At 53.6% G+C, this 26198-nt stretch overlaps 1 protein-coding gene across 4 annotated transcripts; it reads right to left on the bottom strand.

The window, feature by feature from the left end:
- Positions 1–13019: 13019 nt before the first annotated feature.
- On the bottom strand, positions 13020–25185 carry Rhbdd2 (rhomboid domain containing 2). Of its 4 annotated transcripts, XM_047534079.1 has the most exons (6): positions 24919–25057; positions 23728–23796; positions 23050–23171; positions 22336–22743; positions 15804–15954; positions 13020–13888 (listed from the first exon to the last, which is right to left on the bottom strand). In XM_047534079.1, the coding sequence occupies exons 4-6, from the start codon at positions 22496–22498 to the stop codon at positions 13534–13536; spliced, it is 669 nt and encodes a 222-aa protein (XP_047390035.1). In that variant the 5' UTR covers positions 22499–22743; positions 23050–23171; positions 23728–23796; positions 24919–25057; the 3' UTR covers positions 13020–13533. The 4 variants fall into 4 exon arrangements, with proteins under 4 accessions (XP_047390035.1, XP_047390036.1, XP_047390034.1 ...); XM_047534080.1 differs by lacking the exon at positions 23728–23796 and having other exon boundaries at positions 23046–23171; positions 24919–25058; XM_047534078.1 differs by lacking the exon at positions 23728–23796 and having other exon boundaries at positions 24919–25058.
- Positions 25186–26198: the final 1013 nt, after the last annotated feature.

The following is a 26198-nucleotide window of genomic DNA, read 5'->3' as shown; positions in this document are numbered from 1 at the left end:
GGAGGGGCGGGAGGGTGGATAGCTGGGGATGTGGTAGCCCTGGCAGGGCCGACCAGCCAGAACAGGTCCTGGGCTGAGGGCCATCCCAACCTCCCCGGGTGAACCACAGTGGCCCTTTATGGGTGAGAGGTGAGGTGTGAGGGGTTAGGGATGTAGCCATGACCCTGAGTGCCCCTGCCGGACACCACAGGCAGCAGCTGAGGTTGGGCCTGGCACTGGCAAAGCCCCTAGAGTGACTGAGCCCCACTACACTAGGAAAAGCCCAGAGCCTCGTGCAGCCAAGTTCAGGCTTCCCAGGGGGTTTGGCAGGGCCCAGGGAAATGAGGCCCCAGGGGGTCAAATGACCTCCCCAGCTGCTTGCAGGCCTCTCTTTAGGGCTTGATCCCTGCGTTAGGCAGGAGCAGCGACCTATGAGGCCGGCCAGCCCTCGGTCCACTGATCCCACTTACCCTGGGCTTCAAGCGAGCACTTCTGAACTAGCGTGTAGTAGGTGCTCAGTAACTGCAAGACCTCATCCTGAGTTTCAATTTCTGCAGCATTTATTGGTCACCCAAAGTCAACGGTGGTATTAAACTATTAAATGAAAAATTCCGGAAGTAAACCATTCATAAAGCGGAAATAACTTTTATTTCAGTCTTGTTATCCTCATCCTACTGTGTTATTACTCTCTTTCTGTGCCTAATTAATTAATTTATTAATGCAATACTGGGGATTAAACTCCTTCACTGAGTTCTATCCCCGGCCCTTTGTCTTTTTTCTTTCTTTTCATTTTTTTTAGTCATTCTTTTTCATTTTTCTTGATAGTGGAATGTATTTGGACGTATTCTACACACAGGGACCTTTTTATTTTTTCACTCTGTTGACCAGGCTGGCCTCCAATTTGCCATCCTCCTGCCTCAGTTTCCTGAGTCACCGGGTTACAGGTCCGGGCCCCCAGGCCCAGGTCTGTGCCTAATTTATAAATTAAATTTTTTGATAAGCAAAGAAATGTGTGTCTTTATAGGGTTGAGCACCGGCTGTGGTTTTGGGCATCACTGGGGGTCTTGGAACCCCCCCCCACAGTTAATGGGGACAACTGTTTGGAAAAAATGAATGAATGAACAGAAAGGAGCCAGCAGGAAGGGAACCCATTTGAAGGAATTGGCCACCTCATTTCCTCAGCGTCTCAACTAGCCAGTGTCCCTCACGGTGCTGTCATGGTCAGGCTGGGACTCCCCCTTGTGCCAATGAAGGGGTAACCCCTCCCCTTCACGGTGCTGGGCTTGGGGGTGAAGGCAGCCAGGTTCTGGACAACGAAACAGGAGGGAGAAGCTGCCATAAGCTGCTGGATGCCACAAGGAATGGCTCCTTCTGCCTGGAGACATCCTGTGTCCTGAACTTGAACTTGGGTAGTGCAGGGCTTTTGTGGCCACAAGCGGAGCTGGCCTAAGGATGAGGCCAATGGCATGGACCGCGCTGCAGAGTTCCTGAGCACTTTTCTCAACTGCTGGTCACCCCATGCCAGCCACCCCACGGACGAAGGTCCTCGTCCATGACGCAAACCAGAATTGGGGTTCACACTTGACGTTGGGCATATCTTTTCCGGCCCCCCAGCACCCACTGCACTGCTCTCTACTTCCGGGCAGCAGGACATCGCCCCACGTGGTTCTAAGGACAGGAGATGAGCCAGTCTCTGTGCCTGCCTAGGGAAGGGTGGTCACAAGATCGTGAGCAAAAGCTGAGGACGTCTGGGGAAAGACTAACTGCCCGGCCTGCAAGAGGGACTCTCAAAGGTGGCATTTGAAGGATGCCAGGAATTTTGCAGACAAATAAAAAAGGTTCCAGGTATTGATGACAGGTGAGTGAGGAGGTGTCATTTTCTTGGACAGCATTCGATGAGGCACAAGTTAGGCCCTTTGTGGGAACAGTGGGGAGGGACTGGGGACAGAGGAGGAGGCCAGGCCTGGGGTCCTGAGTGCCTCACCTGTGTTTTGGATCCACTAAGGTTTTATGCAACACGGACATTTTAGATTAGAAAAGCCTGAGTGTGAAAGAGAGAGGGAACGAGAGTCTCACCTGGGTAGGGGATCTGGGAGGAATGGGGGAGCTGGCAAAAGAGGCTTCATAGAGGCCTCATCGTGGGACTCAGTGACTGAGGGAGAGTGAGGGCAGAGGAGGACAGGAAGGTGACGGTGAGGTTTCCGGTATGTGCGGGGGGAGGGATGGGTCTGTGAGTCTTGGGGCAGGAGGCTGTGCTGGCTGGCCTTCAAGATGGCGGCCATGATCCCACCTCCGAGAGTCCCGCCCATGTGTGGTCGCCTCTCACACTGCATCAGAGTGGGTCTTTGTGGCCACTAGAATATGGCAGAGGGGCTGATATGTGACTACCAAAGCTGGGTCGTAAGTGACACTGTGACTTCTGCCTTACTCTCACTCATAGATCACCAGTTTCAGGGGGGAAGACAACGGCCATGTTGTGAGGACACTCAAGCAGCCTTGTGGAGGGGTTCCTGAGGTACACGGGGCTTTGTGACAACAGCCAGAAAGGAACTGAACTGTCCTGCCCAGAGCCGTGGGTGAGCAGTCACGAGTGGATGCTCCAGCCCCGATGGAACCTTCGGAGGACACGGCCCCTATCGCCATCCTTATTTTTTGATACTGGGGATTGAACCTAGGGTACTCAACCACTGAACCCCATCCCCAGTTCTTTTGTGTTTTTTATTTAGAGACAGGGTCTTGCTGAGTTGCTTAGGATCTCAATAATTTGCTGAGGCTGACTTGGAACTCACAATCCTCCTGCCTCAGACTCCCAAGCTGCTGGGATTACAGGCGTGCCCCTCTGCACCCTGGGTCCAGTCCCCATCTTCACCGTAACCTCGAGAGAGGCCTTGCACCAGGACCAGCCATGCTGCTCCCAAATCTCTGTCCTTCAGCTACTGTGAGATAGGATTTGTTATTGCCAGGCATGGCGATGTACGCCTGTGATCCCAGCAACTGGAAGTCTGAGGCCAGAGCAGAAGGGCTGGGAGTGCAGTAGCTGGAAGAGTGCTCGCCTATCACGGGTGGATCCCTGAGTTCTCTGTCCAGTACAGAAAAAAAAAATTTTAAAAAATATACACATCCATATTTATTTATGCCTATCCTGCAAAACCTTATTCTTCCAGCTGCCCTTTCCGGGATAAAGGAGGATTATCATTAGCACTGGGTTGGAAGGTTCCCCAGCCAAGTTTCTCATTTCTCATTGCTGCTTAAAGAACATTTTCACAGTAAAAGCAAAAATAAACAAACAAACAAAACCCTTTTTGTTATTGCAGCCGCCCCTAGAAGACGGTTTACAACCGCTGTTCCCCAGATGGAGAACCGAGACTGACTCATGCAGTTTGTGCATGGTGTGGAGCAAGGACCAGACGAGGCTGCCGGTGGGTCCACAGCCTGGCGGAGCAGAGAGTGGGTCCCCAGCACAGCCTGGGCCTGGGTGGCCGTGGAGTAGAGGCTGCAGCGTCCACCCCGCAGAAGCCCCTGATCAGCGGGTGCTCTGCCTCTCGGCCAGCTGCCAGTAGAAGCCCCCTCGTGGACCTCTCTGGGAAACGGCTGTCGGCTGTGACCTTCTGGGGACGGTTCTGCAGCGAGGCCTGTTAAGAACTGATGGCAGCCTTGGCATTCATTTACAGTGGTTTTCGCAAGACCAGCCTGAGTCACATAGCACTCTCCTGTGCTAGGTTTTTCAAAACCTGGCTTCCTGCCTTTCCTCAGGGCTCCTGTTCAGACCTCTAGGTGGCTTCGAGGGGAGGGGTCATCTCTGGTGATGGCCAAGCCCAGGGCCCTAACCCCACTAGTCCCAATACCCTCCGTCCACAGGGAAACTTGGCCTTCCATCTCTTTCCTGACATCAGGGCAGAAAAGTCCAGAAGGCCAGGCCCAGAAGGGACAGGACAGCTCATCAAACTCAGTCCTCCATAGGACTGGTCCTCTGCCACCTCCCAGGGCAGCCCAGCGCCAGCCCTCCGAGGTGGGAGCAGAGCTCCCTTTTGTAGCTAGGTAAACTGGGCCGGGAGCTACGTGACTCGCGGAGGGCAGAGTTGAGGCAGGTTTCCAGCCGCCCACACCCGTGTCTTCCACCGCCGAGTGGCAGCGCCCCTGTGCTGCTCCCTGACGTGGCACGGGTATGATTTGTCCTCCAGACGCAGCAGGGGTGTGATCCCCAAAGCCTTATGGTAACAGCATGAAGAGAGTCGAAACTCCATGGGCTCTCGAGTTCAGAGGCGGGGCCTGGGGGAAGCCATCAGATCAGGTAAGGTCATTAGGGCGGAGCCCCCATGATTGATCCTGTGGCTTTATAGGGAGGGGAGAGAGCCCACCCTGAAGGGGCTCTGCACAGAAGAACTGGCCTCCTCTGAGGCTGGGGGAGGACCAATCTTTGCCTCTCCCAGCAGATGAGCCCTGTTGGGACCAGGGTTTAGCCTTGGCATCCCTCTTGGGGTGTGTGACTCTTCCTTCCTCTGGGCCCCCGTAAATGGCGTCAGTAGAGATACCCTGTGGCTGCAGAGAATGGTCAGATACCTTGGGACGTCTGGCACCTGGCACTCGGTGGGCTGTCTGAGTCCTGGGACTGAATGTTCCCCAGAGACAAAGCTGGAAAACAGAAGCCGGAGTGGGGCTGGGTCTCCTCAGAGGCCGCAGGGTGGCCTGTGCCCACCACCTCCCACCAGGGCACACACGCAGACACGTGTGGGCATCATGCGTGTGCACACACATAGGCTCACTAGCAAACGACACAGCACAGAGCATGCACGCGCGTGCACGGCCATACATACCAGTGTGTCAGCACACACGCATGCACACCCATGCACACGGCCCTGCCATGTGCAGCCCTGGGGGGAGAACTCAGAAGACGCAGGCTGGGCAGTCACATCCAGTAGAGGCATTTTGACCCCAGCCTCTCGGAGCCCCTTCGCCATCTGAGTGGCAGCCTGGGCAATGGGAAGGCCTGTGTGTGTGTGCCTGTGTGTGTGTGTGTGTGTGTGTGTGTGTGTGTGCCCCCACGTGCGTGTCCAGTGAGCGTGCATGTGCGTGTGTGCTGTGGGCTCAGTGGGCTGCAGATCCGGGTGCTCATTAAGACTCTGCCTTACCAGCCAAGTCTTTTCCTTCCCTGAGCCTCAATATGTTCATCCGTAAAGTGGGGACAGGAGCTTCTGGCTCCCAGGGCTGAGCCCAGGCTTAGGGACCCTTGCAGGACCACCTCCCAAGAGAATGGCCTCTCTCACCCCTGACTGACTTCACCCAACTTCCTTTTCTGCGCAGGGTAGGAGAGGGCAGGCTCCGTGGGCTGGGGGGCTGGTGCTGTTACCTAAGCCTGCGGGCCTCCAGCCTCCCAGGGTGCACTGCCACCTGAGCTACCGCCCCCTCCCCCAGTGCCACTGCAACCTGACTCCCCAGCCCTTGGTTCTCAGGAAAGCAGAGCCTCTCCAGGTGCAGAAGCCAGCCGGGCACCTCGGGAAGGGCCACGTGTCCAAGACGGCCTAGCTCCCTCCGTCAGCCAGGGCTGGGGTGCAGGGCTGAAGTCTGGACTCGTGGCAGAGCCATGTTGTCTGGAAAGGTCTGGGCGGAGGCGGTGGCAGGACCGGGGGGTGTGTAGCCTGGGGAAGGCCTTCCTTCTCTGAGGACCACCCCAGCTGGCTCCAAGGCCCCTCTAGCACGGGCAGGGGCACCCTGGCCACGCCCGTGCTCAGAGGGGCTTTTCCACTGCAGAGATTATCTCCAACTGGCAGGTCCCTGGACTACACCCCCTTGACCACCAGCTCCCATTGTGGAACATGGGGACACGCCACCTGCAGCCTCCCCGGTTGCTACACCCACTGTGTGTCCCTGGGCTCTCCCGGGGAGAGGGTGTTAGGACCTGCCTCCCTTCCCCTAGGCCCCTGGGAGGTCCTGCTCCCTCCCCTCCTCCCGCCACCAGGTAAGAAGGGGCACCGATGGGCAGGTGGCTGTCTTCCGGAGGAACACAAGCTCACGTGCTGTGGCTGGAGGCGCACCTGCTGTCCGCCCTCTTCCTCAGGAGGGCGGGGGGGTGCTTCGGGCTCCATCCTTGTGGGTGCAGTGGAGCATGAGTGGGGCCGGGAACCTCTCTGTGCACCTGCGGCCTTGGGAGGTGAAGACGGGCCACACCTCGTGTGGAGAACACCCGGAAAGCAAACAGTTGGCACAGGGCCTGGCCAGCCACAGGAATGCCCCTGGCCAGGTGAGGGGCAGGGCAGCGGCCCGTCACATGGCAGCCCAGGGGATGTGGAGCGCCCAGCTCACCCTGGGCAGAGACCTCAGCCATGTGAAAGGGCCCGCACTGCCCGCCACGTGTCCTGCTGTCTGCACAGAGGCGTCCCAACGGCACCCGGAGCCCCGGCTCTGGGCTACGCTTAGGCCCCCAACCTGTGTACAGTAGCAGAGAAACCTCACGGTGACCTCTGCTGGCCACAGACCCACTCCAATCCCTGGCTGCGGCGGCCTCTGCACACCCATCTCTCCTTGCTGGCTCTGGGCACCCTTTCCTGACCCCTGCAGGTCAAGCTGGGCTGTACGCTTCTGCTCCTGGCACACTCTGTTCTCACCTGGAACACCCTCTTCCACATTCCATGCTGGAGAGGCCTGGTCGGGCCAGGTTCAGCTGCTGCCTCTCCCGAGAGGCCTTCCCGGGTCCTGCAGGTCCAGCTCCTGTCTGCCGTGTTCTGTAGGGTGGGAGCAATGCCTCTCCCAGAGAGGAGAGTGCTGGGTGCCCCCCAGGGTCACTGTGGGTTCCAGACCATCCCTGGCTCCAGGCCTTGATTATGTCTGTCCTCAGCCCCTGGGTTGAGGCCGAATGTAGCAGGTGCTCAGTTAACTATTGACGAGGAAATGAGGGAAAGGGTGGTCTGGGGGTAGTCAGTGCTCAGCCTCCTGGGCTCTGTGGCCCCTGACTCAGTCTCTTGTGGGTCAGGTGGACAGTTCATCTGGGCTCAGAGGACCAAATTGTGACTTCCAAGCTCAGGCCAACCTTGTGCAGATGCCCACGGCAATAAACATGTATTGAGCACCTGCTGTGTGCGTCTCCCACCTGCTTCTCCCCCAGCCTCTCTGGTGTGTTCTGGAGACACGCCCCGCTTGCACCCACCTGGCTCTCCGCTCCTGTTCTTCTGTCTACCTGGAATGCCCTTTGCCCTGGTGCTTTCCTGGCTGCTCCTTGGATTTCTTCGGGTCTCAGCAAAAATGTCACCTCCTCAGGGAAGCCTTCCTCCGTCACCCAAGTCCCAATCCACCCTTAGTCCTCTCCCGTCCTGCTCCGATGGTCTGCCCTGGGCTTTCCCTCATATTTTCTCTCCGACCTAGTTCCTGTCTCGAATCTCACGTTTTCCTTGTCCCTCTGTTTGCCGTCTCCCTCCCTCTAGCTCTTCCGAGGCAGGCAGGTGGCCACCTTGCCCACTGTCACATGCTTGGCACCTGAACAGGGCCTGACCCACGGAAGGTGCTTGGTAGCTACTCAGTGATTAGCGAAGGCCAAGCTTTGGGGCTGAGGACCAAGCCAGGCAGTCCCGTCCTCAAGGGGTCTGCGGCACAGTGGACACAGGCAGCCTGGGAGGCCACCAAGAACAGAGAGAATGCACCGCAGGTGGCAAAAGTCTTCTCAGCACCCTAGAAGCTGCCCCGTTGGCGTACATCACGGCAGGTGCGTGTCTCTTGCTCTAAGGTTCAGCCCCTCTGAATTCAGGAACCTTATTTCCACTGTGCGGAGGAGGAAATGGAAGGTCAGAGCTGTTGGGAAATTGTCCCCAAGCCAAACACCAGATAGCAGCCTTGTTTTACCTCCTTCTCTTTTACCTACATAACTCTGCCTGGCAGGTATGGTTCTTCCTCTTCAGAGATGAGGACCTGAGGCTCACTGAGGTCAAGTGACTAGCCTGAAGCCTCACAGCCAGGGAGAGGTTGCTGGCAACTTGGAGCCTTCCCTCAAACGTCTGCTCCTCAGGCCTCTGTGTCACCAATTCCAGGCCCTTCTCTGCAGCTCCCAGCAGGGCTTGCTCTCCCAAGCTCAGGCCTGGGGGTGTGGGGAGCCCTCCACGTCTCGTAGAATCAGGCCTGGCCGAGCCTGGGATACGAGGTCTGACTCCCAGGAACCGGTGGTCATGGGAGACTGCCCCAGACTGCCTGGGGGAGGTGGCCCTGTACAGAGGAGGCACACCCTGGGGAGATGCTGATTCTCTAAGCAAATGGCTCCCCTGACTCCACCCATCCTGTTCCTCACAGAAGAAGCCCCTCTGGGTCTGGCCCCTTTACCTGTGTGACAATAAATAAAGGGAAGGTGGGCTTCTCCACTTTGCTGGAGGCCAGGTCTGGCATGGCCCGATCCGCCACACCCCCTTCCATTTGAAAAGAGCATTGACTCTGTGTTTATTGATTAGTTTATTAGTAATTGATTGCTCACCGGCACCAAAACTCTTCCCCTCATGGTGGGATGTGGAATCCCCCGCGGGGTGTGTGGGGGTGGCCCCGCGCTGTTTAGACTCTCCGTGGCCTGGAGCCACCACTCCCTCTGCCCAGTACCCCAGGCCATCCCTGCCAGGGCACCCCTGGGACCTCAAAGTCAAAGTGGCCCCAATGGCACCTGGCCCCACGCCCTGCCTTCAAGAGCAGCCTCTGCTTCGGCCTCCCATTCCCAGCAGGGGTCCAGGCACCACGTCCAGAACTTCGCTTCTCTTTCCTGTAATGCTCTTTCCCTCCCGCGGGGTCCTGCTGGCTCTTGGGTAATGCGCCTCCTTTTTTCCCATCTTCTGAAGCTCAGGTTCAGGCCCCTCCTTCCTGCAGTCCCCTGCTGACTTCCAGGAAAGGACCTGTTGAGTCACCTGCTCCAGAACTGGGACTCGTTTCTGGAGACAGCTGAGTTATGTGACGGGGCCTTGGAGGTGTCTGCGTGTGGAGAGGGGTATCGGGGTGTCATGGAACTGACCGTGCTGCCAGCGGGGTGTGGGAGGGGGCAGGAGCCGCGGGAGGAGGCCGGAGGGGTGGAGGGCTTGCAGGCCTCCTGTGCCAGGCGCTCCCCACCGGGGAGACGCCCTCTCCCCATGGTGAAGGGGGCCGGTAAGAGTCCTGTGTGTCCCTTGCTCTCACTCAGGCTCCTGGTCTCTCCCCAGAGCTTCCTGCCATTGTGGGAGCGTTTGGAGAGCTCCCCGTGCCTTCCTCCTTCAGGGTGTGACTGAAGGGCCTGGATGGCTCCGCTGGCACGTTGAGGGAGCCTGCGGAACCCCAGCCGCCAGGTTGTAGGCCGAGGCCCGTGGAGCAGGCTCCCGAATGGTCTCCAGTGGCCCCATAAGAGCCTCTACCTGGGTCTCCTTGCGATCCCTGCTGTCAACCATCTGACTCTTTCCAGTGGCCAGGATCAGGAGACCCGGGTTCTGTGCTGGTTCTGCCCCAGGTCCACTTGGCTATAAGCCCTTAGTCAGGTAACTTCCTCTCTCTGGGCCTTGGGTTCCCACATGTAGTACGGAGTTGGTCCAGGAATCTTCCCGTGTTTTCTCCAGGTTTGGTAAGTGTGACCTGTGGAGCCAACATTCTCTGAACTGCATCTCTGTTCGAGATGCTACAGACCGGCTGCATAGACACGGTGACTGCAGAAAGAGGGAGTCTTGCAGGTCAAGAGCCCAGACGACCTTGGTTCCCTTGGTCCCTTTGGTAGCCATTTTGCTCTCCATCTCTCTACCTGACCTGCCATCCTGTGACCACTAGGCAAGATTCTAGGAATGCACTCTAAGTTTACAGAGCTAGAGCCTCCTCCAACCCAGAAGCCAAGAAAGTGAGGAGACAGCCTCTGAAAGCTGAGCGCCATCCCTGCTCTGCTGTACCCACCTGTCTACTGCCCTCGCAGGTGTTATTTGGTCAATGCAGTGGTTTGTGGCCTTCTTTGTTCTGTGGCCCTGAAGGTTGATGTAGCCTCTTCTGCACGGGACCATGACATGAGGGTAGCTTACATCCATAGTCTGGGGTCATGGTCACTCATATTTGGCTCAGAATTCGCCGTTCTCTTAGTTCCTTAAGAGAGTCATTGTTTGACACTGACAGATTCATAGGCATGCCCTGGCCGGCCCTCTGATGGCATTGCTGGTCTTGTGTGATGGGTGGTCGGAAGGGGAGGGACGTCCTGCTGTCCTGCTGTCCCACTCAGGGCGTGCCACAAGCTGCCACACCCATTCCTGGAGATGCCAGGAAGCTGGTGCCAGTGGTTGGGTCATCTCACACAGGGCCAGTCACCCCAGTGCACTCGGGAACAGGCTGGAGGCTGGGATCAGGCCAGGCAGGCTGAAGGCGGATGTCAGGAGCGCCTGCTGGAGTCACTTTCTCCTGCAAATCACACTTACGCGCACGTGCTCGGTGTGTGGTTGTGCACAGATAAGCTGTGACTGCCTTGCGTGTGTTAACTACTACAGGCGGGTGTGCTTTAAACACACACACGTGCACCGCCGTGGGTGGGTAAGGCCCAGACGCGGGAGGTCAGTGTTCGTGTCTGTTTGTAGGCACCCACGTGGGTTGTGCCTGTGTGCCTGCCCGCTGGGCCTGGGGATGCCAGGGTCACCCCAGGAAACTCGAGTGCCCTGACCCTCGCTCTCTGGGGTCTGCGCCTGGGCCTCTAGGAGGCGTGACACAGGGCGGGGTTGGCAGGCTGGCCTTTGGAGACCTTCTTTTGAAATTCCTGGCCAACCTGTGTGTGTCAGCTCAAAGCGCAAAGCTGGACTATGGAGCACGGTCCCGGCGGCCTCTCACCTGTCCTGGAGAGTAGGGTCCCCCAGGGGCCAGGCTTCAGGGCCGGCTTGGGGCGCTGCTGTTGCAGCCGGCTGTTGTTCAGGACAGTGTCGTTGGCGCTCAAGCCCGGGGGCGTCCCTCTGGGCCCCAGCAGCCGCTCAAGGCTCCCCAGCCTGCCAACTCCGTGTCCTCCACGTCACCCGCTCCAGCCCTTCTCCAGGCCTCGCCCTGGGCCACTCGCCTGGGTGGAGCAGGCGTCCTTAGGCGGGAGCTGGACTTCAGGTGGTGAAACCCGCGTGCAGCCTCTCAGCTCCGCCACACATCCTGGGATGCCAGAGCCCCTTGGCACCCCGGGCTTCCGTTTCTGGCCGGTCGGGCTCACTGCCTGTGTCTGGGGCCAGCCTGCACTACTCCAGCTCAGACCTTTGACCCGACCCAGGCTCCCTACCTGCATTCCCACCTGGCTCACCTCCCTCCAGGCTCTGAGTTCCTTGGGGTTCAGGAGAGAGCCTTTCGCTGCCCCAGGGCAGATCTGTTCATCACCAGCGACCTCTGCTTTCTGTTACCCGGGGAAACTGATAACATCTGGAAGCTTCCCTGGTGGCAGCGGGCCCACCCTGCCTGGAGACCCAGTGGGAGAGGTTCTGGATGCAGGGGCTCAGGGCTTTCTTCATGCTGAGTAAGCTGAGGTCCAAGTGGACGCTCCCTCCTTCCCTGGTAGGGTAAGAGCTTGGAACTCAACTGGTCCCAGCTCCCTGGCTGCCAGCCCAGGCTGAGCTGGAGGCCCCTCAGCTCCCAGGTGCTGCTTGTCCCCACTGAAGCTTTCCAGCACACACATGACAGTTCTTTGTCCATTACCTCACTACCTGAGCTGCCCTGGGGCAGAGATTACCTGTTCATTCCTTTGCCTGACAAACACTGAGCGTCAGGCCCCAGGCTGAGGTCCTCCGTGTGCATGCGGCCTACCTTCAGTGTCACCTCTGGCCCCTGCCTGGGGCCGCACACAGATTGTGACATTGGGAATGTTGGCAGGCAAAAGGAGAAGGGGCTTGGGATCCCCTCTAGGTCCTCCAGAACACACATGGGGGTGAGAGGTGGGCCCACGCTGACCTGGCTCCAGGCCACCCCTGTTGTGCCCAGATCCAGGAAAAGTTGACGGAACAGACTAGGAAGTTACTAATGTCCCAGAGCAGCGGGTGAGGCGGGCTGGAGCCAGGCCCTGCCTCGGACTACCTCTCCTCCTGCAGCCCCAGGAGGCAGGCCATGGTGGGAGGGGAGGCTAGGCCCAACAACCCTGCTACTCAGGGACCCGAGAGGCCCCCAGCCTGGTCTTCCCAAGGCCTGTGTCTTCCTTCTCTCCAGTAAGCCAGCTCACACAGGAAGGCCAGAGCAAAAAGGGACACGACCCTGCCCCCGGAGCAGATGCCCTTCACACCTGCTTCCAGTACAGGCCCGGGACTCAAGGGGAGGGAAGTTGGCTTAGGACATGCCATTAAGGCAAGTGCTGGGTGTGGCTGGAGTCAAAAGCCCTGGGCCCGGCGGGGTCGGCTCTGAACACCCACTCCTTGGGCTATGAACCTTGTTGCCTGGTCCAGATCTGATGTCCTTGTCCTACCTTCGCTTCCCACTTCTTTGCCCCAGGCAGGTACCTTCCTGCTCAGGTCTTAGCAGTCACCTGGGTAGGTCTGTGACTAGCCTGTCTGCTCGGGGGTGGGTTGGGATCAGATGTCTTCACCTCCATACACAGGACCTCTCAGCAGCAGCCGAGTGGCTTAGACAAGCGGAGGCCACGTGCTGGCCCACGAACTCCTTGGGCAGCTGGCACACACCCCGACCTGGGCCCACTCAAGGAGCCCCAGCCGGGAGCTGAACAGAAGCCACTCGCTGTCCCCGGGGGCTGGCCAGGCCCTGAGCTGGTCCAGCTCTGAACCGACACTTGTGGGCTCACGTGCTCACCACTCCTCACCAGGCCGAGGGAGGCACGGTGGCAGGCGAGCAGGGAGCCAGGCGCTTCGCTGCCAGCGTCCTGCCGCTTCCTGGTCTCCGCTCCCTTGGCAGCCCTGCCCTCGTGGTCCCAGCTCCCAGGCTCCACACGCTGCTGCTGCCCGTGGCTGGGCTGCCCACTCTCCCGCCTCGCCTTTGCCACCCACTCCACCGAGTCCCCACTCCTGACCTACTGGGTGTGCGTGCTGGTCTGACCTAGCCCTGGTCCCTCTGCTCTCTCTGCCCTGCCCCTCTCCAGGCCATCTCCTCCCGCCAGAGCAAAGAAGCCACAGCGTGAACAGGTTGGAGGTTCTTTATACAAAGTCATCAACACGACGGCCCAGAAGCACGTGGCTGCAGGTCACCACGGCTGGGCACGAGTCTGGGTGCAGGAGGCTGCGGGGGAGATACACTACACAGGCCTGGGGACGGCCCAGCACACACACGGACACTGCAGAGGACAGAGCACGCGTACAGAAGGAAGGAAAGCGGGGCTGGAAAGAGCCCTCAGCAGCCACTGAACCCTGCCCTTTCCTCCCACGCCCTCTGGGAGGCGCCCTGAGCCTGGAGCTAAGAACCCAGCTGTGCCACCAGGGCCACGTGTCTCAGGTCGTCAGTGCATGTAAACCAGGTCTTCAAACCACTTCACCAGCCGACGTGAGCACGAAGGTGGACACAGGGGCATCTGTCTGTCAAGGTACTCAACACGCCTGGCACACGGAGGTACCAATAAATAAGTTTTCACCAAGAAAATCAGCACAGACAGGACCTTCCCCAGAAGGCCAAACTGAGAGAACTTCTAGGGACCTTCTCTCAGGGCATTGGGACCCTGGAGGACTCCTTGGGGCCTGCAGCCCCTGACGTACCCAGGGTCCCAGAATACACTGTGCCAGGGCAGCTGGCGGGGGGAAGGGGCTGGGCCCCCGGGGAGGTCCCCACAGCAGCTGGGTACACACTGGAGGAGTGCGGGCTCGAACCAAAGTGGTTCTGCACGTAACACAGGCCGGAGGTGGGCTGGTACGGAGGCAGGCTGGGCATGTGCCCAGGAGGGGTCGGCCAGGAGGCCAGCTTCTGGCCACTGGTGTGCTGCATCTGGGTGACAGGGTGGCTTGGAGACAGATGAGGATGGCAGCTCTGTGTGGGGTAGGAGCCGGGCACAGGGTTCAGCCTAGAAAGGAACAAGAGGAAATGGTCACTCAGCCAGCAGTGACAAGGCACAGCAGGCCATGCCACACGAGAGGAGCACAGGGCCACCATCCTGCTGGGCACACGACACGCCCTGCACATTTTCTGAGACTAGCTCTAACGGCCAAGTGAGGAGAAAGGCTAATCTCTAACCTCAGAACAGACGCCCGAGTGCGAGGGCAGAGGAAGGGCTAGCAGGTCACAGCTGGCACAGCACCAGAGGGCATGGCCACCAGAGGTGTGGCCTCGGAGGAGCATGAGGCTCGGACCCAGGTGTCTGCTGTTAGATTTTCTACCTGCGCCCTCAGGAGGGAACGGATGCTGCAGGAACCCATCTGACAGACCCGCCACCTGAGTTCAGGTACAGGACGCTTCGTGAACCCTTCACATGGCATGAAAAAATCTAAAAATTCTTGGGGTTGGGGATGTGGCTCAGTGGTAGAGCGCTGGCCTCGGACACGTGAGGCCCTGGGTTCCATTCCCGGACCCACAAAAGAAAACAAACAACTAAGTTGAGAGATTTCCTAAGAGCAGCCAATGAGATAAAATGGTTCAAAATAGTTGTCTCAACACAAAATAAACATGCTGTCACAATGCCACCTATGACCCACTGTTCAGCTGCCTGAAACACAATGTTCTGTTCTGGGAGTTTGCAGCAGGTCCTAGCAAATGAAGACCAGACACCAGTTACATGCGGAACAGAAAGGGCCCCCACCTCTCTCTGTTCCACCTGCCTGTCATACTACAGCAGGATCAGACTGGCACTAGTGGGGCAGAGCCTCAGAAAGGCTGATTGTCACGGAGCAGGGAAGCACCTTCTCCTGGGGGCTGCCCGGGAGAGCGCCATCCACCAGGGGCATGTGAGTGTGGCTGGTGACCAGCATCAGCTACTGCACAGGGGAGTCCTTCCCAGTGTGGGGTTGGCACCCAAGACCCTAAAGCCCTCTCAAGGGTCTATGGGAACAATTAAAAACCACATAACACTCCCTTTATTTTTTGGGGTACTAGGGATTGAACCCCTGGGCAATGTACCATGGAGACACATCCCCAGCACTTTTTGAGTCAGGAACTTACTAAGTTGATGAGAGTTTCACCAAATTGCCAAGGCTGCCCTTGAACTTGTGATCCTCCTGCCTCAGCCTCCCCAGACACTAGGATTACAGGTGCACACCACTGGGCCCAGCTCACTCTAAATTTAAAGTCTCCCACAGACAGACCCCCAGGGGTTACCTGCCTAGAGCAAAACAGGCAGGTCTGCACTTCGTTTCTCCGGGTATCCCTTCCTGCCTTAAAAAAATGCTCAAAAGGCCCTGGGCTGGCGAAGGCTGGGACCGCCTCCAAGTTCAACAAAACCTGCATCCAGGCAGCGAGGAGGGAATGCGGGTCACTGACAGAGCACCTCGACTTCCTAGAAAGTTCTGGTATTGGAGGGACCACTGTAGGAAAAGCCAAGTCCTCTGCTGCGAAGCCTCAGCAGGACAAGACCAGTGAAGACACAAAGGCAGAGGTAGCATGCACAGCGGGTGGGGGAGACCTGGGCGCAGACCAGGCTCCTCTCCTGACCCTGCGCTCTTCGGCCTCCTCATAAAGCGCAGGAGGAAGGCCACGGGGGTGCTGGCAGCCAGCCTGGCACTCGCCACCTTCCCGACTCCATGCAGGCACTTCCTTAGACGGCAGGGCAGCGAGGAGGGCTCAGATCTTGGCACACATTTTCTTTAACTTTCTTGCAGTGTGGGGGGCCAAGCCCAGGGCCTCAGGCGGGCGAGGCGAGTGTGCTGGGCTGCACGCTGGCCCCTTCCACGTGTCTCCTCCCACGTCCCTGTGACCCAGGCTAGCCAGCTGCACCCTCCACAGGCCTTGGAGAGGCTTATCAGCGATGGAGGGGTTCTGGGACTTACCTCCGGCTCTGGGCTGCCCTTCTCTCAGCTGAAGACCCGGAGACGTACTTGAACATGGAGATTCTCCTCATGAGGCTGAAGGGGAACTTCTGGTCGAGCTTTAGCGCCACTCGCTCCGAGAGGTCGATGGAATAGCAGTACGTGAGGCCATCTGAGCGGGTGAGTTAAGCAGAACCCGAGGCATCAAAGGGAGGTGGCGGGCGCCACCTGTGAACACAGGCTCCTGGCTTGTCCAGAGGCCACGCGCTTGTTCCACGAACTCGGAGGTTTCCAGGGCAGGGGAGCTCAGTCCATTCCCACCCAGAGGCTCCAGGAACCTGGCCCAGTGATGCGGGCAGGTGTGCGGGGGTTAAGGGCCCACCCGCCCCTCTGCCAGCCCACCCATCTCCAGCCTTCTCACACTGCAGTCATGGTCATAAGCCAGCACACCTGTCCCTGTAGTGGCAGGAGTCACGGGGCTGTCCTAATATTCCCCAGAGGGGCGACATCTGCTTGCCCTAAACACAAGGCACCCTGCTTGAACCTGAGCTTCTCATGGGCCTCTTTGACAGCACTGACCTCATGAGCTGTCGCCATCGCAAGTGACCTGACAATGCCCTGGTCATCTAGTCTGTGTCAGAACCTCTGCCTACATAGCCACAAAGATTCAGCCTTTATTTATTCATGTCCTTTCAACAAATATTTATTAAATACCCATCACACAGCTGGACTACAGAGTAAGTACCGGTTGGGTATCCCTTACCCAGAATGGTTGGGCCAAGAAGGGTTTTGGATTTTTTTCTTCTTTTGGAAGATTTACACATACATAATGGATATCTTGGGGATGGGTCCAAGTTTAAATGCAGAAGTCTTTCTTTTATCTACACCTTCAAGCACACAGACCAAAGGTCATTTTACGCAACCTTGTTAGTGCACCCACTTGGCTGTGACTCCTCATGTAAGGTCAGGCATGCAACTTTCTGCTTGCTTTGCATGTCAGTGCTCAGAGTTTCAGGTTTTGGACCATTCTGGACTTCAGATTTTCAGATTAGGGATGCTCAGTCTGCAGTAACTGCCACACAAGGAAGAAGACACGGGATGAACAGGTGGCAGCAAGCAAAAGCCGACCCAGGGACGACCACACCAGGGACCCTGACCTCATCAGAGAGAAGGCTCCCCCTGAGGAAGCAAGGTGAGAGCTGAACCTGGACTGGGAGTAGCAACAGGAGGAAGGGGTGGGGGCGAGAGAGCTGCGGGAGCTCCACCTGAGAAGGGTGCTCCGGAGGCGCTCCGTAGGGGGCTGCAGCTGCCACTCGAATCAAGACAGCTCCTTGCTGGGCTGCACCACCTGGCTCATCAGAGGACGTTTAGCACCCAGGCCACTGGCCACTCCCTTCTTACTGTGCCAATACCACACAAGCTACTATGCGTTTCTACACTCTTTCAGGAAACAGCGTACTTCCAAACGCTGACCGCTGAGTGACAACCAGAGGACAAAAGTTGTCAAGGCTGATGGCTTCAGAATGATCTCAAGAGTCAATTCTGCTTCCAACTCAGGTGAAGTAATCCCACCAGTCCTTCCACTACAAATAACCACCGGCTAGGACAACGCCATTAAACAGCTGTTTCCACCCTGTGGACAAATGTCGCTGGACCGTGATGTAAGAAGAGGCAAACCCCAGGAGAGAGCCCTAAGGCTTCTGGCCAGAGGTGCTGTCCAACTGTGGCACAGGCACAGCCTTTGTTTGTGGGCCAGGAGGACAGCTACAAGTTTGGCGAGGATGAACTAGCTAGGAATGGCAGGTTGGGTAGCGGGGAGGAGGAGGGCTCCAAGGATCCGCAGAGTCCCGAGTCCCTGGCGGAACACGGAGTGCCCATGCATGAGCCGACATCCTCAAGTCAAGCAAGGAAACAACCACTGGAATACCGCAAGCAGCACAAGGGAGGGACATGCTCGAGGTCCACCGGACGGTGAAGAGAGCTCACTGAGCACCTGGGACTTTCAGAAGACTTTCAAAAGGATAATGCCTTAAAAATGAGGCGGAACCCATCGTTGCATAAAGGCTACCCTAGACTTTCCCTAATGAGCTTATAAACCTCAGGTTTCAGGCTAATTGTCGAGTTAACTCACTGCCTATCATAAACAAAACCCAAAACTCTTCAAGGAAAAACAATGAAAACCAGCCCTCAATACTGAGCGTCCACAAGTCTAGCTTAAAATAAAACTGGGGCTGGGGTTGTGGCTCAGCGGTAGAGTACTCGCCTAGCATGTGTGAGGCCCTGGGTCCGATTCTCAGCACTGCACATAATTAAATAAATAATAATAAATAAATAAATTAAAGGTCTATTAACAACTAAAAAGTATCAAAACAAAACAAAAAACAAACAAACAAAAACCTAAACCTTCTAGACATGCAAAGCAGCATGGACATGGGCTTCAAAGTCAGGAGAAAATCAGTAGAAACCACCAGATCTAGAAGTGGCAGAGATGGTGATTTAACAGACATTGATTTGAAAAGTTATTATAGATATGTAAGTATTTTAAAATGTAAGTGTTAAGGGAAAACAAACATAATAATGGAACTGATGAAGAATCTCAATACAGAAACAAAAAACTATAAAACAGAACCAAATGGAACTTTTCGCACTGAAATGCGTGTGAAGAGAAACCCGTGGAACAGGCTCAGCGCAGGTGAGACGCTACAAGTCACTGCCCTTGAAGGCACGGCAGCAGAGACCAGCCCAGCTGAAGGGTAAGGGAGAAAAGGTGGGAAAAGAAGAACCAGAGCCTGCTGACCCACTGAACGTCTCAAGGAGTTTAACCAGGTTTAATTGGAAGGAAAGGAGAAAACAGGATGGAAAAATTTTTTGAAAAAAAAAAAGAGCCTAAAATTTTTTCAGATTTGATAAAAATTCAACTCATAATCCAAGAAAATTCTACTCAGATCCAAGATCAATGAACCCCTAAGGGGAAAATCTAAGAAGCCTCCTGAAGATACATCGCAAATTAAATAGCTGAGAGGGTCAGGCGCAGTGGCCATGCCTGTGACTCCAGTGACCAGGGAGGCTGAGGCAGGAGGATCACCAAGTTCAAGGCCTGTCTGGGCAACTTAGCAAGACCCTGTATCAAAATGAAAAAATAAAAGGGCTGGAAATGTGGTTCAGTGGTAGAATGGGTTCCACCCCTAGTGCCAAAAAATAAAATAAAATAAATTAAATTAAATAAAAATCCAAGAGTGTGTTTGGAGGTTTGAAGGAAAGATGGGAGGTTGGATTTTCAGTGCATGCTGTATGCACGTATGGAAATATCACACTGAACCCCATTAATATGTATAATTAATACATGTTAATAATAAAAAAGGAATAGCTGAAAACTAATGATAAAGATAAAATAAGCCAGAAAAAAACAACATATTATACAAAGGGAACAATGAACATGATTACTGACTTCTCATCAGAAACCATACAAGCTGGCCAGGTGCACTGGCACATGCCTGTAATTTCAGTCAGTCAGGAGGCTGAGGCAGGAGAGTAGCAAATTCAAAGCCAGCCTGAGCAATTTAGTGAGACCCTATCTCAAAATGAAAAATAAAAAGGGGATGGTGGTGGTGACATAGTTGAACCCAGATTGACCCTGGGTTCAATCCCAGCACCACCAAAACCAAAACAAAACAAAACAAAACAAAAACCAAAAACAAAGAGACAGAAAACCAGACAATACTGCAAAGACATCTTTAAAGTAGAACAGGCATGTGAGAGTCTCAGGAGATCAGAAATGGGTAGAACTCTACAGTGAATGAAAGCATTTTCAGAAGATCAAAAGCTGAGAGAACTTATCACCAACAGAGCTGCTGTACAAGAAATAATAAAGGAAGTTCCTTTAGGCCAAAGGAAAATGATAACAGATGGAAACCTGGATCCACATTAATGGAGAACTAGAAACAATAAATGTGGGTAAATATCTGATTGTCTTTTAAATTAAAAATATATAACTAATACTTATAATCATAGCAATATATTGTGATATTTATAACAGTTATAGAAATAAAATGTATGACAAGAACACAAAGGACAAAAAGAAGGTAACTAGAACAGAATGTTGTATTTGTGTAAGGTCCTACATTGTGTATGGAGTGGTATGATATTTCTGTTTTTTTTTTTTGGTGCTGGGGATCAAACCCAGGGCCTTGTACTTACAAGGCAAGCACTCTACCGACTGAGCTATCTCCCCAGCCCCATGATATTTCAAAAGTAGTTTATGATAAACTTAAAATATATGCTGTATGCTCCAGAGTAACCACTAAAAAAAAAAAATTAAACAAAGGTACAGTTAATAAGCAAGGATTAAATTCTATAATTAAAAAATATGCAATGTATAAATACATTCTACTGTCATGCACAAATTAGAATAAAAAAAGAAAATGCACAAATGAAATACACAAATATACAATTAAAAATAAATGTAATTAAAGGCAAGAAGGGAGGGGAAGTATGAAATAAATGGCAAGCTGGTAGACTTAAACTTGACCATGTTAATAATTACACTAAATGTAAATGCCCCAAACATATTGTTTGAAAGCAGAGATTGTCAGATTGGAGAACCAACAACATGCTACCTAAAGGAAATATTATTTAAATATGAAGATAATTTTTCTTCAAGTACTGTGGATTGAACCTAGGGCCTCACACATGCTAAGCAAGTTCTCTACCAATGAGCTACATCTTAGCCCTTTTTAAGTTGCCCAGGCTGGCCTTGAATTCATGATCCTCCTGCCTCAGGCAAGTAGCTCAGATTATCAGTGTGTGATACCACGCCTGGTGCACAAAAATGGAAGGAAGGAAGGAAGGAAGGAAAGGAGGGAGGGAGGGAGGAAGGAAGGGCATATACGACACAAACCCTAATGGTAAAACAACTGGAATAACTCTTTTGATATAAGACAACACATAATAAGACAACACAGACTTTAGGAAAAAGAATATGACCAGAGATAAAAGGAGTCGATTTCCTCATGATAAAGGGTCAATTCATTAAGATGATATATATAATCCTGAATGTGTATTCAAAACACCTGAAACAACTGGAAGGCAAAAAATGACAACAATTAAAGTTGTAGGTTTTAGGACAAGGATATAGAAGACTTATGAATGCAAGACCTCACCTTGAGATACAAGACCACTATACCTACCACCTGCAGAACTCAATATTCTTTTCAAAAATAGTCATCAATATACCAAATGTTGGATCAGAATCATACAAAGAATGTTCTGTGCCCACATGAAATTAAGTTAGAAAATAACAAAAAAGAAATCTGGAAAAACCACTAGATATTTCAAATTAAGCAACTCACTTAATAAATAATATGAAATTCCAAGGAAAATTAGAAAATACTTTCAACTGAGTGGTAATGAAAACATAATATATCAAAACTTATGGAATGCAGCTAAAGTAGTACTTGAAGAAAAGTTTGTCTTTACATTTTTATATTAGAATATGAGTTTAAAATCTATGAAATTAAAAATAAGAGCTATCAGTTACCAATACTTAAGATATAACTTCCTCTACTAAGTACAGAATCATGAAATTTTATATCTTGTCTAATCCCTGCCCTACTAATTCTTTTTTTCCCCAACCCCACTAACTTTGATGTTTAAAAAAGTAACTCCACTTTGCAGTATAGATTTTTTTCCCCTTGACTGGCAAAATATAAAGGCTGAGCCAGGCACAGTGGCACATGCCTGTAATCCCAGTGGCTCAGGAGGTTGAGGCAGGAGGATCTTAAGTTCAAAGCCAGCCTTAGCAACAGTGAGGTGCTAAGCAACTCAGTGAGACCCTGTCTCTAAATAAATTCAAAAAGGAACTGGGAATGTGGCTCAGTGGTCAAGTACCCCTGAGGTCAATCCCCAGTACAAAAAAAAAAAAACAACTATATATCTCTATCTCTATCTATCTATCTATAGAGAGAGAGAGAGAGACTGGACAGCTTATCCTGCTTATCCTAAATTTTTAACCACCCTCAAGGTAAAAATCTCTTTCCTTTGTTTCTTCCTTTTTTTTTTCCCTTAGAAAAAGATCAAGTCAAACAAAAACAGTAACAAAACCAAATCAGGGGCTAAGGGTGTGACTCAGCGGTCGAGTCCTTGCCCAGCATGTGTGAGGCCTCGGGCTTGACCCTCAGCAATGCAAAAAATCAAAAACCAAATGTTTCCTATCCCCATGATGAATATCTCCAGTTTTTGGTATCTCAGACTCTTCTAATGGACACTCTTATGATAGATAATTGGTCTAATGTAGGTTTATACCTAAGTTTACAGGGGAAAAAAACATGAAATTTGCACATTTTGTCAACTGGCAGGGCTAAGCTAAGCTGGCACTAGGAGATGACTATGTTGATGTTTTCCACGAGGAAATCCTGGTCTGGATTGAGGAGCTGCACAACCCAAGGCTCCATGGATTTCAAAGCTGCCCAGAACGTAGGCTGCCTGTGTCTGAGTCCAAGACTACCTACCTGACAGCCCAGGCCACCGCCCCTGTCGCCCCTTCCAGGAAGGATACACGCTAGCCCAATCAAAAGGCCACAGACGTTACTCAGGAAGGAGGTCTGTGGGATGAGCCAAGAGGCACCCAGCAGGAGCCAGGGCACCAACACCGAGGGCACCACCACACCAAACACCAGGGCCCGCCTCATTCGAGAACGGACAGAGGTGACTCCCAGCATGGCAAAAGCCACTGGGGTGAAACCTCTGGCGTCCTCCACTTCCCCCAGCTTCGACAGCGACGACACAGCTTCAAATGACAGGAAGATGATAGCGGAGAAGACAGCGAAGATCAAGGTGAAGAAGCAGTGGCGGACGGTGCCCACAGTTCTCTCGAAATTGCCAGCAAAGCGCCAGATGATGACAGCGCCGCAGAGCAGGGAGACTGGATTCTCATAGACGAAGATGTAGGTCACCAGCCTGTAAACTGAAGAGGGACCGGAGTTAGAGGCTCCATGGTGGGAAAGCCAGGTTATAAGCCGTCTAAGAAAGGGACAGTAGGCCCCCAGGAGAGAGAACTGAGAGCCACTGAAAAGCAGTGATGCACAATGGGAGTAACAACGAAGGACCCAAGACTCAGAGTAGAGGCATGGATGTCTAAACCCTGCTCTTCCCAGACCTGGAGAAGGTCAGAACCAACTTCCATGTGTGAAAAAAATACTTTCTGTCATGGAGTGGTCTCTGAATTTCAAAGTGCTTTATAATCCTTTTTGAGATTTTAATACTGACCTACCTCACTGGGCAGTTTGAGGGTTAATTAATTGTAACAGCTTCAGGGTAGATTGAGTGGGTGTCACTTAACACTCTGTGTGCCAGTCTCCTCAGCTGTAATCCTGACCTCTCCTTCCATAGTGGCTGTTCAGAGGAAGAAAAAAGGGACCATGAATTATTTTGCAGCTATAAGGATTAGAAAGCTAGCATTCATAATATAGAAAGCAGACACCTTCCTTGAAAGTCTTGCAGGTAGAGAAATGGTTTATGTGTAATAAGACAGCAAAGAATCATGCTCATTTTTCTAAACATAGTTATCTAATTATTTTATATTACTGCAGGCCAAAATACTAAACTGAAGTGACAGTAACGCTGGACTTGGGGACTGTAAGACCTTCAGTAGAATCTTGGCTCTACTACAACAAGGCTGGCTGTCTGAGCTAGTCAAGTTCCAGGCTTCAGTTTCCTCACTGCAAAGTAACAGGTTAGACTTGAGGCCTTCAAAGGTCCCTTGTATAACTAAGGATCATATGTCCATGAACCCCACACCCAGGAAGCTGTGAACTAAAAAAAAAAAACAAGGGGCTTGGTGTAGGCTAGCATTTTGCTTCTGTCTGAGGAGGTGCAGTGTGCACCTGGGGCGGGGGTGCAGGGAACAGCTTTAGATTTGAGCAGGGGAGCAGGCTATGGAACCATATACCTGTCAGGCCGTCTCCGGAAGGCTTCATTATCTGAAGAGTACTTCATTATTTGTTGAGTACTTCCGAAACTGAAATTCCAAGTATAAATGTGAAAAGATTCTAGAAGCAATTCTATATGATTTGGGGATGATGTATCCCAAGGCTCGAGTTCCAAACCATCATTCAATATAAACAAAAAGCTGGGTTCCTACCTCAGTTTGTATGACTTTTAACAGCCCTGATGCTTTGCACTAGGCCTCAATCTCATCTAAATAATGGTCAACTTAATGTGGCCTATGTCACAGAAGCACTGAGGATTAAAGAGATGAATGCACAGAAGTGTACATTGCACAAGAGCAACACAAATTTCTTCTATTCTTTCCAGAAAAAGAGGGAAAAAGGGAGACCAGGAAGGTCTTTATGAATGGATGTTTATATTTAGTTGGTTTGCAAAATTTCTCTCCACCAAAAAAAGCAAACACCTCTCCAAACGCAGAAGCCCCGCCCCCCACAAGCAGCTGGGCTTTGGGAGTCAGGATTGCGAAACGAACTACGCAGAAGTCATTCCAGGCCCGATGCAGGAGAGCAGGCCTGCAATCCCAGCAACATCGCGAGTTCAAAGGCGGCCTGAGCAACTTAGTGAGGTCCTAAGCAACTCGTCAAGACCCTATCTCTAAATATATAAAAAAAAAAAGGGGGTCGGGGGTTGGGATGTGGCTCTGTGGTAAAGCGCCCCTGGGTTCATTCCCTGGTACCAATAAAATAAAAAAGACATTCCAAACCTCGAGAGGACAGGACATTTATAGGAGTGGCAACAGACAACGCTCAGGTGTCGCAATGAAGGAGAAGAGAAAAAAAAAATGTTCGGTGGGGCCTTGGTCTTAAGCAGACGTGGGTGCGTATGTGAAATGGGAAGGGAGAAAAACCCTTATCACCAAGGAATGAATCTGGAGCCCTGGCAGGTCTGGCGGTCACAGGGAAGGGAAAGGATTACAGTGATGACGAAGATCAGGCTCTGGGAAGACGCGAAATGGGGAAAGCGAGAAGCGGTGCAGGAGGCCGGACCTCCGGGTGGGGAGAAAGGCGACGCGCACGGAGACCGGGGCAGGCTGGCGGCGAGGCCTGGGCGAGTCCTGCGAGGCTGCAGCCCCCGGACGTGCGCAGCCTGGGGAAGGGGCTCGGCGCGCCGTCCCGGCCCCGCCCCTGCTCACCTTGCCAGTTGCGCAGGGCCTCGGACCGCAGCGACAGGCCCGAGGGCGCCAGGGGCGGCTGCAGCAGGAACAGGCGGGGTCCGGACACCAGCAGCGAGAGCAGCGCCGTGAAGAAGGTGGCGGATGGCACCTCGGGACACAAGCACCAGCTGCGATACCCGGGCCCCGAGGCCGCCATGGCCGCCGGCGTTCCCGCGCTCGGCTCGGTCACAGGTGGCAGGTCCTCCGCTCCTTCCGCCTCCCTGCAGCTGTTTCCCCTAGCAACAGCGGAGGTGCCGGCCGGAAGCCCCGCCTCCAGGGGCCCCGCCCCCTCCCGAGCCGCCCAATTCCGGCGCGCCGACCTGCCCTTCCGGGCGCGTGGGGTGCCGGGAAGTGTAGTCCCCACTCTGGTCCGTGCGGGGACCTGCTCCTCCAGCTCCATTATTCCAGCAAGAGCTTTGATGTCACATCCCAGCTCTAGATGCCTGATGATAACGGCCCACCGCGCCCTTTCACACCACGCCCCCTTCTCCGCGGTCATCCCTATTTTATACCCAAGAAACGGTCTAGCAGGGTCCCTGGGTAATGCAGTAACACGACAGCGACAGACAGGCCTCGGTCCTCCCACGTTGGCGCCTGGAATTGGCCCAGGGAACAGCGAGGGCAGCTTCTTTGGTTGGAAAAGGAAGGGCGCGAGGTGAGGGGAGGGATTCAGCTGCAGAGAGTCAAGAATCAGGATCAGACTCTAACTTCTGAATCACCAAGGTCTGTTTCAGCACCGTCGTCAGTTCGAAAAGCACTTTTGGGAGGCCACAGCTATTTCAGGTAGACAAGTGGAATGCCCGTTCCCCGTTACAGGTGCGCTAGCAAGTGAGGCATCAGTGGGAAGCCAGAGGACCAGGATTTGGATCCATATCCCCCCACCCCCAAGTGTTCTGCCCTTTTTATCATTTGTCTCAAATATCCTTCCTGATATTTGTACATACATTTGACCGGAGGCCACAGAGACTTCTGAAAAACAAACCAACGTGTCACTCTGTGCTAGAGAGTGAGGGTTTGCCCCTCAGATCAACCTCGATCCATCTTTCCCCTGCTCTGTGGTTCCCCAGCGCCTGTGCTCTTCTCCAGCCAGGGCTGCTGCCCGCTGGGTAGCCCACGTTCACAGCGCCAGCTCTACTGAGCTCTGCATCCCCATGCCCTCCCTTCCTTTTTTGAGCTTAATTCTGGATCACCCTTTATTCTCTCTTCTTAGACTTTGTAAGATTGCTCCCTTTTTTCTTCTCTAGCGACCCTGCCTGCAC

This window comes from Sciurus carolinensis, chromosome 18 (genome assembly GCF_902686445.1).
Source record: "Sciurus carolinensis chromosome 18, mSciCar1.2, whole genome shotgun sequence".
Lineage (NCBI taxonomy): Eukaryota > Metazoa > Chordata > Mammalia > Rodentia > Sciuridae > Sciurus > Sciurus carolinensis.
Note: the sequence above shows the minus strand (reverse complement) of the source record. Positions and strands in the feature narration are given on the sequence as shown.

Bases quoted from the DNA above. Each gene is read 5' to 3' on its own strand.
- Rhbdd2 (XM_047534077.1), bottom strand. From the start codon at position 25,096: ATGGCGGCCTCGGGGCCCGGGTATCGCAGCTGGTGCTTGTGTCCCGAG. The intron at 22,744-24,918 runs GTGAGCAGGGGC...GTCCCTCTTCAG, and splicing joins GGCCCTGCGCAACTGGCAAG to TTTACAGGCTGGTGACCTAC. The intron at 13,889-15,803 runs GTAAGTCCCAGA...GTTCCTTTCTAG, and splicing joins AGGGCAGCCCAGAGCCGGAG to GCTGAACCCTGTGCCCGGCT.